At 38.0% G+C, this 13,004-nt stretch overlaps 1 protein-coding gene across 5 annotated transcripts in view; it reads right to left on the bottom strand.

The window, feature by feature from the left end:
• Window positions 1-242: 242 nt before the first annotated feature.
• The window catches only part of TRANK1 (tetratricopeptide repeat and ankyrin repeat containing 1), a 50,115-nt gene continuing 37,353 nt past the window's right edge, over window positions 243-13,004 (bottom strand). For all 5 annotated transcript variants that reach the window (XM_068670672.1, XM_068670669.1, XM_068670670.1 and 2 more), the window contains 7 exons: window positions 12,465-12,553; window positions 10,769-10,872; window positions 10,272-10,404; window positions 9,175-9,320; window positions 4,306-7,379; window positions 2,296-2,394; window positions 243-1,135 (listed from right to left, as the gene is read on the bottom strand). In XM_068670672.1, coding sequence (XP_068526773.1) covers window positions 1,023-1,135; window positions 2,296-2,394; window positions 4,306-7,379; window positions 9,175-9,320; window positions 10,272-10,404; window positions 10,769-10,872; window positions 12,465-12,553 — 3,758 coding nt within the window. In that variant the 3' untranslated portion in view covers window positions 243-1,022. The remainder of the gene's footprint in view (window positions 1,136-2,295; window positions 2,395-4,305; window positions 7,380-9,174; window positions 9,321-10,271; window positions 10,405-10,768; window positions 10,873-12,464; window positions 12,554-13,004) is intronic.

The raw sequence follows: 13,004 nt of genomic DNA, 5'->3' as shown, positions 1-13,004 counted from the left end.
TTATTATAACAGTTTGTAATGTATACAAAGCAGTTCCCTTTTCAAGGCAAACTATTTCAACAACTAAATAGTATACTAACTACGTTGCTAAACGAGACTAGAGTATGCTGGAGATACTGAAGTCCCCGAAGTAAAATAGTGCCAGTATGAACTGGTACTCTGGCCCAACTTGTAACCCTACTCACGTAGTCAGTCACCTGTGGCTTTCATAAAAAACATTCAAAATAAGACAAAAAGTCACATTAGTTTAAACATCTTACAAATTTTATAAAGTGTTATTATACATTACAAAAAGGCTTTCATCAATTAAAATCTATAAAACACAATGTATAATACTCTTTAAAGAAAGATTATCTATATTTCAATCTGTACAGGTAACAGCTTATATCAAAACTTTATCAAATAGAAGAAAGCCCATAATTTTCATACCTATCTAATTATGAGTATGTACATTGTCAAAAAAACATTTATGTGTTTAGAAATGACTATTCTTGTCTACAGAACTATAAAGAGATACTCCAAGTACCTCCCCTGATGACTCAAAAAGTTGCTGACTCAGGAGAGAGTAGGTTTACAATGGTAATTTAAAAACACCAATTAAAACCTCTTAAAATCAGAGAAACTGTGTTCTTATTTTTCTGAGTATTCCAGCTCAGAAGAATGACAATGTAAATTAACAGGGAAAAAGAAAATGAAGACTGGATAGAAAAATATCCCTGAGATAAGGCATAAACACAATTACTCTTCCTACTTGCTTGTCTCTTTGGCTTTTGATTACTTTCAAGATACCATGTAGTTTGAAAGGAAGTTTGTCCTGTCATAGGTTTTATCAATTACACCATCACAAGACTGGTAATTATTCTGGCACAATACAAGTGATGAAAAACAATAGCATAAGTTCCTCTTTTTCTTCACCCTTTTCCCATTTGACCCCATCCCTTTATTCTTCTTAATAATTGTAGAATTTTATTCTAAAATTAGACAGCTAGAGGATAGAAGAGCTACCTGCATATTATTTCTAATTACAATTTCCCATATCTTCCTTTTTTTCTTGATATTTTTTTCCAGGCAAGTTCTTCAAAAGCCATTCTTTCATCTTCTACTTCATCTTCGAAGTCTCTATCATGTACAAAGTCTGTACAAAAAAACAAGAAATTAATGCCAAATTGAAAAATGTGACATCTTGTTCTCTTAACAGCAGAACAAGCTACATCACTACAATTTTATATTTCAGTGTAATATCTTCATATGTGTATAATTATGTTTAAGAAGCATTAGGTGTATTATTAATTAACATACTTAGGAACACTGCTAGAAAGGAGTGACTCCTAAGCCCCTTGCTGCATTACATTGCCCTTGTTACATTGAACATCTGTTTCTATTGTCATGGTTTTTGATTTTATTTTTTTTTAAGAATGTCTTCCTCTCTCAAGGTTCAATTTCAGCACACAATACATTTGCTTATTGACATCAGAAGAGGGAAAGAGCATACAGTTACTTGTAAGACTGTGAGAGCACTCCCATGCAGTCTTAACTATGTCTTTCTTGGAATAGGAAGGTGTTAACACTTTTTATGCAATTTTTGCAATTCTATACCACTTAAATATGTGCTAAACCTTAAATATACAGGAGGGCAAAATGAAGTTTTAAACTTGTCCTCAAAGAATGTAATAGATTGCACCCAAGTATGTTGCTTTGTTTTACACCAAAAGTGAAATGACTAAAAAAAAAGAAATCCAACAGCATGTAGTTTTTTTTATTATTATTATTATTATTTCTCCTCCACATAAATCTTATAAAGCAAGTTAGTTTTATTAGGAAGCTGATTTTCAAGAACTTGGGACCACAGTGTTAACTGCCAATAAATGCACTCTTGCAGCATAGTTGGGGAACAGCACTAACTTACTAGGAAAGATGAAGATAGCTTCTCTTCTGTTCCCTGGCCAAGTTTCTATCCTGAAGACTGCACCTGAACCATAGGTACATGTACCTCTGTATACACACACACATGCACATACTTCGTGCACACTCAGATCCGCTGTGTGCCAGGAGAGGGGGCTTGCTCCATTTGGGCCACCCTGCAGCCAGGTGTAAGTCTCCTACTCTTTTATAAAGAGCTGCTGAGGGAAGTCCAGATAACTCGTGTCTTTGCAGAGTTCACCTGTGAAGTTTCTTGTTGCCTAGAGGGTGAACATCCACAACACCGCTGACCCGGAGATTAAAGTGATGCTAAGAGACCATTACCAAACAGTGACCTCTAGGGGGCACAGAAGTCTGTGTAATTTGAAAACATACCTTCCTTAATCCTATGCAAATCCATTTTCTTCAGCCATTTATGAGCCTCATCAATTACAGCAAACAATTTGTTGGCACGTTTGGTTATTATTTCTTCAGCTGAAATGAAGCAAAGTTAGCATTCTGTAGGAACACTAGCTGAGAGATTGACAGCCAAACATGGTGACACAGAGACATGCATGATGCTGATGCAAAGCCAGAAGTCCCAGTTTCCAGTGATTTCATGTACAGAAAAAATTCACTACCATGCATAAAGATGCATGGCACTCCCCAAAATAATCAACATTAATAGCACTATAAAGATGTAGAGATGAGCTTCTCCTGTCATGCTGTCCCTTTTTGGGGAATTAAAATTCCTGGCTTTCATTATCCTTCTGAAATTCCACATGTCAAAGAAACACAAGGACCCAAGATGTTGCAATCCTTTTTCAACAGCACCATTAAGGACATGAAAAGCACTCTTTATAAAATGAGGGAAAACTAGTCTCAGTGGCAAATCATTTCTGTAAATATACTTCTACTGAGTGGAAAAACAAGGCAACATTCAAAGAATTGTCATAAAGAAATCAACTATTACTCAATTCAATCTACTACATCCATTATACCAGTGAACTGCCATGGTTCACTGAGCAGAAACCTAGCTAAGTAATAAGAAAACTTTATTCATATAAAAAACCCTGTCCATTAGGAGTAAAGAGAAAGCTTGAACGTTAATGTGAAGACCACAACTTAATGGTCAGTTACAAACGTAACGTATTGCACTGATCAGAGCTGAAGAATATTAAATACTCCAGTTTTTCATTACTGTCAGCCATCACGGGCAACGTGACAACTTCACAGGGTTGGTGGATTTCTACAACTAAAGCCAGTAACAATATTTTGATTTAAGATAACACTTTCCCACAGCAAGCACCCTAAACAATTCTGCTCCTAGGCTACTCGTTCAGTGATTCAATTTCACTTGAAAAAATTATCATAGAATAATGCTTTCAGCATGTGAGAAAGAAATCGTATATCAAAATAATGAGAAATAAATACAATATATGTATTTGCTAAGTACCATAACTTACTGAACTTCGTAACACTAGTTTTTCCTTTTAAATATTTTCTTACTGTCTCAGTACCTTTTCCCCTCAGCTACCTGACATAGCACTTTCTTGTTTCTTTCTACCACATGAAGATTTTTGAATGGAGCTCTGTCTAGAAGGCTGGCCACAGATCATAGAATCATAGAATATCCTGAGTTGGAAGGGACCCTTAAGGATCATCAAGTCCAACTCTTGACACCGCACAGGTCTACCCAAAAGTTCAGACCATGTGACTAAGTGCACAGTCCAATCTCTTCTTAAATTCAGACAGGCTCGGTGCAGTGACCACTTCCCTGGGGAGCCTGTTCCAGTGTGCAACCACCCTCTCTGTGAAGAACCCCCTCCTGATGTCAAGCCTAAATTTCCCCTGCCTCAGCTTAACCCCGTTCCCGCAGGTCCTGTCGCTGGTGTTAATGGAGAAAAGGTCTCCTGCCTCTCGACACCCCCTTACGAGGAAGCTGTAGACTGCGATGAGGTCTCCCCTCAGCCTCCTCTTCTCCAGGCTGAACAGGCCCAGTGCCCTCAGCCGTTCCTTGTATGTCTTCCCCTCCAGGCCTTTCACCATCTTCGTAGCCCTCCTCTGGACACTCTCCAACAGTTTCATGTCCGTTTTATACTGTGGTGCCCAGAACTGCACACAGTACTCGAGGTGGGGCCGCACCAGCGCAGAGTAGAGCGGGACAATCACCTCCCTTGACCTACTAGCGATGCCGTGCTTGATGCACCCCAGGACACGGTTGGCCCTCCTGGCTGCCAGGGCACACTGCTGGCTCATATTCAACTTGCTGTCTACCACGACCCCCAGATCCCTCTCTTCTAGGCTGCTCTCCAGCGTCTCATCGCCCAGTCTGTACGTGCAGCCGGGGTTTCCCCGTCCCAGGTGGCATATTAAATTGTTTAAAAGAAAACTGATAAATCCTACCTTCAGCCCAGGCTTTTCTCTCATAGATTTCCTCTACCGCATCTGAAATCATCTTAATATTCTCTTTTATTTTTCTCTGGTGTAATTTGGGGCCTTCTTTATATGCTAGATGTTCTTGGGTACAAGCCTTTTCTGTAATGGCCTCTACTATTTCCAGTCCATCTTGTATTTTTGGATCTATTTCTCTTCTGAAAAAGTCAGCATAGTTTCTGTAGGCAGTGTTATTATTTTTGTGTTCATCCGTGTTTCTATGCTCTATATAAGCTTCACTGGCCACGATAACTGCATTTCTCTCCACCTGCAACTTTTCTTCCCCACTGATGTCTGTTGGTGTCACGCTTCCAGGAGCATCTGCTTCCATGTTTTCTGTTTGGCTGAAGTAGTTCTCAGCGCTCTGGATAAATCTGACTCCACAGAGGTCACACTGGGTTTGGTCAATATCTGCTTTTCTGAAGACTGCTGATAGAAAATTCTCTCTTCCCATGGCAACAGGCTCAGCTTTGGAGCAGGCCTTCCTTTTCCACTTCATGTACATAGACACAAAATGGAAAACACGGTGCAGCTGGCGCTGAGCAGATGCTTTCTGCTCTTGCTTCTGTTGCTTTCTGAGTGCAATCACTTCCAGGGGATCCTTTTGGTCATCTAAGCACTGATTGCTTTCAAGTTCCTTTTCTATCTCATCAGCATATTCTGTCTTATCCAAAGAGGTTATAAACCTGTCAAGGTTTACAGTTTCATACAGAATACCCCGTGTGGGTGGACGCCCCTGAGCGTACACAGAGTCCCACTTCCATCGGCAGTCAACTAAGTACTCTTCATCTCGCTCTGTCAGAAGCTCTTTCAGGCCTTCAGCAATTTCTCTTACATGTTTAGCACCAGCCACTTGTTCCACTACTTTTAGCAATCTTTTAGGCACTTTAGAGGGAAAGTCTTTTCTCATTGATTCCAGCATCTTCTTTATTTCAGGGAAGTGTTGGTATAAGAGATATTTACATGTAGAATTCTGCACCTGGTCAGCATTCAGTATCATCACTAAGCACAGCACTATAGTTCGCTCAGCTTCCCCTGAAGTTATGCACTCAGGATCCTCAAAAGCATCCAGAACGACACGGAACCTCCCATGAACTCCACATAAAATTTTTGCTAGATAACAGAGATGAAATTTGAAATCCTGTTCAGCTGTATATATGTCCTTTGGTCTATACTCTTGTATAATGGAAAATGTCTCTGTAAATTCTTTGTTATAGTCCTTGCTTCTGAACAAAAAATCCCAGTAATGAATAAGAGCAATGTAACTCTTTGGAAAGCACAGAGTAATGTTCTTGTTGAGACGCATCAGGACAGCACAACAGAGAATGTACTGGAACTCCAACATCATCACCGTATTTCCTATGCTTGGAATCAGGAATCTTGTGCATTTCTTGACCAGGACATTCATAAAACGGAAAAACAGTCTTTTACAGTTTTCTGGGTTCTTATGAACATAAAATTGCTCAAATGAATTTTCAAGAAGTCTAATGAAGCACAAGTGTGTTCCTGTATTTTCTGTATATTTGTCAGGTAGCAACATTCCATGTCTGCCATCTATTCCTTTGATCTCTCCTCTGTGATGTTTGCACTTTGGGGAGTCTTTTGCCTTTGACAAAGCAAGGTTTAGCTCTCTGTTATAATAATCCTCTTCCTCAAAAAGAAGTTTCTCAAATTCTTCAGGATATCCTGAAGATAAGAGAAAAACCTTCATGGCACTTAACCACAAGTCACTTGACTCTCTTCTTGCCCTTGCATCTTCATTTTGAAACTTAAATGTAATATACTCATTCAACACTGCTCTACAGGGTTTGGAAACAATGTTACTGAACACCATTATTTCTTTGCATGCGTTTGGGTTTTCTGACAGTATTCTCAAATGAAAATGATTAGGAAAAAACATTTCTAGGAGGGCTTTACATGATGCATATTTGTCAGGAGTCAAAAAGTCAAAGCTTTTGCACTGACTCAGTAGCTCTTCAGGGAAAGTGCGTGTGGCTTCCAAGAGCAGTCCATTTATTGCTGCCAGATGCATTTTACATTGAAATACTGTCCTTGCTTCACGGCGCAACAAGGGCTTATGTAAATCCTTACAGGTTTCATCTTCACAGTTCAAGCCAACAATGAACTTGCTACAAATACCAGGGTAATGCTTCTTCCGTAACTCACGGATGATAGAACACAACCTGCTTAGCAAGTGCTGCTTCAAAGCTGATTTTACATCCTCTGTGCTTACTGAGAAATTACCTTTTGTCTTCCTCTCTTTTAGACTTAACTTGTCTGACAAAAACTTTAGGATGGGCTCACCTTCATTTTGAGACACCTGGCAACAACTGTCACCTGTTGGAACAATCCCAAAATAGGCGAAGCATGATTTCACCATATCTTTCTCTGCATTGGTGGCTGCTTTCTTCAAACTTTTAACCAGACCTAGAAGAGCTATTAAGCCATGTGTTGCCTTAAAGAGGATGTTCTGGCTTTGAGCATTGCAGCGAGATAACACAAAGAGAACTTCAACTGCACCAGCAGAATGATTCAGAGATAGAAACTGACAGTATGCGCGGCTCAGCTTTGCAAAGTCTCCCTTCAGAGCTCCCTGCAAAAACACAGCTTCAGCAACGCCAGACTTCTGCTTAGTTTCTTCACAAAGCTCAAGGGCTTCTCTTAGCATGCCCTCTCTGTCTGCCATGTCCAATTCCGAACAGTGAGTCATATCAGCACGGGCTGCAGCAAGCAAGCAAGATGCACGGAACTCTTTTATAGTTGTGAGGTTGGCTGCTTCCCGAGCAAACCCGTGTTGTTTCATTAGCTTTGCAGCTTCTTCCTGCCGCCCTTCTCTTTTCAGTAAGTCTGCTGTTTGGCGCAAGCATCCACGAGATTTCAGAAACTCAAGCTGATCCTCTATATCAAGTTTTGAGAGGACCCGCATCATTTCCTCAGTTTTGTTCATACTTAGGTACTTTGCAGCTGCTTCCAAATACAGCTGGCTTGCTGTACATGGAAGATTGGAAACCATTTGTCCTCTTGTATTTAAGATCTCTTCATATCTGAAATAAAACATACATCAATTTACTACCATGGATGATGAACCTAGAATGATTAACCTAGGTTAGACACGAAATAACTATTATTTTTTTTTTTTTTTTTGTTAAGTCCCCCAAACATGAAACAAATAGCTGTCCCAAGAAGCCTTTCTTTTTTAAAAGGCCAACTATTTCAAGCACCGTGCCTGTCAAGCAAAAACCAATCACATCATCCTAGAAGACCTACAAAAAGAATTTAGTTACAACATAAGGATGCCTGAAACAAGATCATTAAAATTTCTGGTATGACCAAGATTGCAAGGTTTACAGCATTAGTGAATCTTTATCCATGCTGTCACAACACTACTTCCAATTATTTTAACCACATTTTGCCAGTGATAGTCTTCCATTTGTTAAAGTAAGCTTCAATGTTGAGTTGTTCTTTGTATGAATAGAAGCCAGAATTAAATAAAACAGAATATCAATAAATTCTCCACAGGCTAATATAGATAATACCCTGTAAAACTTACATAAACCAGTCAGTTTAGAGAACTGTTTCAATTTTGTTGTATGTCTCTACATACACTTTGCTACCTACCCAGTGCCTGTACAGAGTACCTAGCTGCATCTTTCAAAACATACACTTTAAAGCACTCAGCTATTAATTATTTTTGTCTGAAGCCAAATTATTAAGATACACCCTAAGCCAGTCTTTCAAAAGGGTTCTCTCCTGCATGCTGAGAATGAGTAATTTTTTCCTCATGGGTGAGTAAATTGTTATAAGCCTATCATTACTATTTTCTGATGATAGTGATGGGAGTGCAGATTTTAGTACCTTTACTGATAAATTTGCAAGAATGATTTGGGGAGGATGATTTTAAAAAATCATTAGTTGGTAAGGTGAGTTTAATGCTTGAAGTTTTGGACCAAACTATCTCTACATATTAAACTAGCTTTAGTCCTCTAAAAAAAGTTGCCATAGCATAGGAATTATTAAATATACATCACAAAGGATCTCAGTGAATGTGTGTACTTATTGTAGGCCTTGCTGAAAGTCTAACTGGTGTATATATTAGTAAAATGTCATCAAGTTATTTGTAATGAAAGGTGTGGCCAATTAATGAACTGTTTGCATAAGAGTGTTCCAATGAGGTCACAAGGATGCTGCCAGATGCAAAGTTCTGTCAAAAAGATACTAATAAAATCAGTTTATCACGAACAGTGTGAAATGGTTCTTAATTGTCCTGAGTGACCATGGCAGAGTTGGTACGGTAAAGCTCATCCCAGAGACTGCAACCGAGATTCATCTTAGAGAGGCAGTATGAGTTGGTCATTTACTATTCTTTGCTCTAAGTTAAAAGATTTTGAGAAGCAAATAGTTCAATTGCCACAATGACTACTGTATTACACACCACATATCTAATGGTTATACACCTGCAGAAGTCAGCGACAAAGTGACTAAGTCCATGAAGTATTAGAAAAGTAGTATTTAATTTCTGTTAAACATTTTGATATACTTAAAAAAAGGACTGGCCAAAAAAATGTGCATGACTAGTAATAGAGAATTGGAAAAATAGTGTAGTTTTCCTACTAGGCTAGGAAAATGAAGCTAGTCACTGCTCAAGCAGTGACTATAGTGGAATGCTTTGCCCACGTTATCAGGACCCCAGTGAGAATTCAGACTAAGTTAATTTAACTTCATACGAAACCAAATCACCAGCCAAAACTCTTATTAAAATTTTATGGAAAGCCAGCTGCATTATGCCGAAGTTGGAGATAGAAGATAGAGAATTATTTTCAATGCAGTCTTGAAAGGTACCTTTCAACTGCCTTTGCTGCTTCTTCATAGAGCTCCTCCTGACAATACATCTTAATTGCCAGACCAAACTCCTCAATTTGTTCATAACATTCAGATGCTTCTTTGTAGCACTGGATTTTCTGATAGTATACTGCAGCTTCTTTCATCTGCAATGCAGAAATCAATAAGGAAACTGAAGTACTCGAAATATCCAAAACTACACAAATAGAATAAATTTAGCAATTCCATCATGTAGGTGTTTTATACAAAAGCACACTCTAATAAAATGTACTCTAAGTTTTTAACGTAATCAAATACTTAAAGTAACCATTATTAAAACTGAACAGATTTGAAAAAAGCCTTCAAAATAATTGTGTTGGAAAAACTAGAACATAAAATTAAATATATTACAGAACTTCCGAAGTACTTGCTATCCTCTGCCTGCTATTAAAAAAAACAACACATGCTTCTGTTGACTTGCAAATTGCTCAAAATTCAACAGTATTAAATTAAAACAGTTCTATCTGCAGAAAGGGAACCTTCATCTTGCATCTCAAATACTTTGGAAAAATTACTTTATATTACACTTCGTCTTTTGGTGGAAATGCACTGCAGACAGAAAGATTTAAATACCCTCACAAGCTTAGAAAATTGTTGTGAGTACATTGCTTATCCCTTCCAAGTTTCAGGGTTTCATTGAGGTGGCTGTAATCAGTGTAGCTACAATATCAGAGTATTATATGAATGAAGTAGCAGGTGAAGTTTCATGAATCAATCCATAATCAGCTTTCAACTGCAAAGCAGAAATGACTGGTGACATTTGAGGAAAGGCAAAGAAATAAACTTAGACTATATAATTGCATCATCCTCCGATTCATTGCTATTACAGCTGTTCTATGACAAATGCTTCCTTCTTGAACATGTTTCTCTTGAATGGCCCAGCTTAAAGAGCTGTTTTAGTTCTACTACCATGCCACAGAAATATGCTATTATCTTATGAGTTCTGAAAGAGATCACCTTTACAAATTCTATAAACATGTACAAATGCCAAATCGGAGGGAAAAGATCTGTAGCAAAATGAAAAGGGATAAGGAGAGGATAGGGTAAGGATTTAATACCTTTCCTAACTTTTTACACAGTTCTGCACAAAGTCGGAACTCCTTCGACTGAAGCAGGCATTTTAGTGATAGCTTTGGTTCTCCACACTCCAAATAAGTTTTTGCCAATGTCATATATTCCATCTGCTTTTCCCTGCAGAAAGTAATAAAAGAAGTTAGTTACAGTCATTTTAAATGATATTTAAAAATTACAGGACCTGTCACTGAATCTAACCATATAACCAATCTAACATCATATGTTCTTCACACTTAAACTGAGGAGGTAAAGCAAATAAGCAGTGGGATTAACTGGAGTTGAGCACTGCTGATGGCATATGCTATCCTATCTATATCCAAGAAAAAAAGCCTCCTGAGGTAAAGCAAATCATGTTGCGTCTCTCTGACATAACCAGAGAGCTGACATAACCACAGGACATCTTTTCCCTGGGTATCTTCCCCCCACGCACCCATGAGGTGGCACCTTAGAATGACACCCACTCACATGCATTTACACTTACCTGGGGCTGCTTTTCTTCAAATGCACTTTGAGAACAGCATCATGTGCCAGGGCCAGCTTTGATTTCTCCGATGCTCCTCCCTTTTGGTAACATTTGGCTGCCACCTGGGTGAGATCATACACAGCATTCACACACATGCATCCAACTCATGGCTTATCACTTATACGCAACACTTAATTTTACAGTCACTGTAACAGAAAACAAAGACTGGCAGAGTGCCTAGAAAAAGGAAAAGGAAAAAGGTAGCAGAATATTATTAGGACAAAAGGAAAAGCTATGAAGTCAGTCCACATGTGGCTATATCATAATTAGAGTTTTAATTAAAATGTTTTATGAAGTGATAAAAACAAAATACCTGGTAGGCTGATGGCACAAATAGTGGTTTGGACCATTATCCAAAATGCATGTTGCATGTGTGCTAACTGGTAAGTCACTAGGCACACCTGCCACGTAACAGTATTAATAAAAGCTAGGAAAACCAATGCATGCAAGGTTAAATCAGAGAACGTGGAAAACTTTTTCATGTTTTTAGGTTACCATGCCCCTTCTGTAATACATTAAAGAGAATCACTGAAAGTTAGCCAGGTTCCAAGCAACCACTGCTTAATTATCACCTTCCTCATTTTGCCACACTGTATTTCTTTATTGTATCCATTAATTTCATACTTCTATTTGGAAATCCCATATTGCAAGCCACTCTTACAGCAGCAAAATTCCCCAGATTATCTCTTTTTATGTAGCAATGATACACAAAGATCAGATTATGAAGAAAACAGAACAGCAGATAATATAGCTACTACATTTCAGGTGTTTTTTTTTTTTTTTTCAATTGTGTGCTTATTATCTAAACCACTTTCTGTCCACATAGGAAACTTTCCCTCCCATCCCCCCCAAGGAGAGAAAAAGACTGTCTGTATAGTGGCAACTCATTAATCTTTGCCTTCTTATAAATATTTTCCGTAGAAAAAAAAACGTGCTGCTTACATCAAAAAAGGAATCTTTCCTTTTGCTATCAAAAATAGTGTCCAAAAATTTTATTTGCTTCCACTCCATTAGCTATCATGCCAAATTTGGACTGCATAAACTATGAAGTCAGCAAATAAAAGTGTGTAAAATATCAATGTTCTTTAAGTAATAAGGGAATTAAACATAATTTTGCTACACATTGTCCATAATTCTTAATGTAGCAAACTCCCTTGGTCTTACATGCTGTTCCTTAGTAAGTGTTTTGTATCCATCCCTAATTACCGACCAAAAAAACACAGAAGGCTCTGAGATCGTCACCCAAGTCAATATATTTCAAATAAATGCCTATGGTAATGTGTAATGGTAGTGCCAAGAATGTGGTTTAAATTCACAAGTTCCAGTCAATTCATGTTGTTGCCAATAACTGTTTTTCCCAGTCATCTTTGATCTGTACATATTAAAACTTTTTCTCCCTCACAGGACTGCAAATTTCTGGGTTGTGAATTTAGGATTACAGACAATAGCCTTGCTCTCTCCACTTCTTCCAAGTTGTTTCCAGGTTGTCTGTAGATACCTACAGAACTATAAGCCACAAAATACAAAAATAATAGAAAAGCTTGCTACAGAGCCAGTAAAGATTTACAGACAATGTTATAGAAGTAAAGAAAATAAGAAGGTTTCAAAATAGGCAAGAATCCTTATTTCAGCATATGCTATCACATGTTCCTACCTCCCAGAACTGATGTTTAGCATAGTAGTCTCCCTGTGCAATCCATTCTTCTGGGGATGAAGTTTTAGCAAACATGCTGTCATCTAAGTCTAGGACAGTGGACGAAATCATTTTATGTTAGGATAGAAAACAGTAACCACCTGCTATGGAGAGAAGCTAAGCATCAATATCTCTTAATATTCCAAATTCTGTATGGTTTGTGCTCACACCAGTAATGGTAACTGTGAGTACATCTTATACCTCGCAACCAGCACTGGAAATAAACAAGTTAGGTCTAGTTTTGAAAGGCCTCTAAAAACAGTGTTTATTTTTTGGACAAAACTTTTGAGTAAATCCACTGTCTTTCTAGAAACCAAGTCCTCTTATTTGATTAAACCCCCTTCAGCTGGCATGGTATGCCAAGAACCACCTTTATTATTGTGCAGAAAAAAAAAATAAAAATCAATGAATTAGCAATGAATTTATTTATTAACATATACAATTAATCTTCAGAGCCCAAACAAATAAAACCCACTGAAACAAGTGGAAATTTGCAAGCGT

The sequence above is a fragment of the Anas acuta genome, chromosome 2, assembly GCF_963932015.1.
Source record: "Anas acuta chromosome 2, bAnaAcu1.1, whole genome shotgun sequence".
Taxonomy (NCBI): domain Eukaryota; kingdom Metazoa; phylum Chordata; class Aves; order Anseriformes; family Anatidae; genus Anas; species Anas acuta.
The sequence above is the reverse complement of the archived record's forward strand: the minus strand, read 5'-3'. Positions and strand labels throughout refer to the sequence as shown.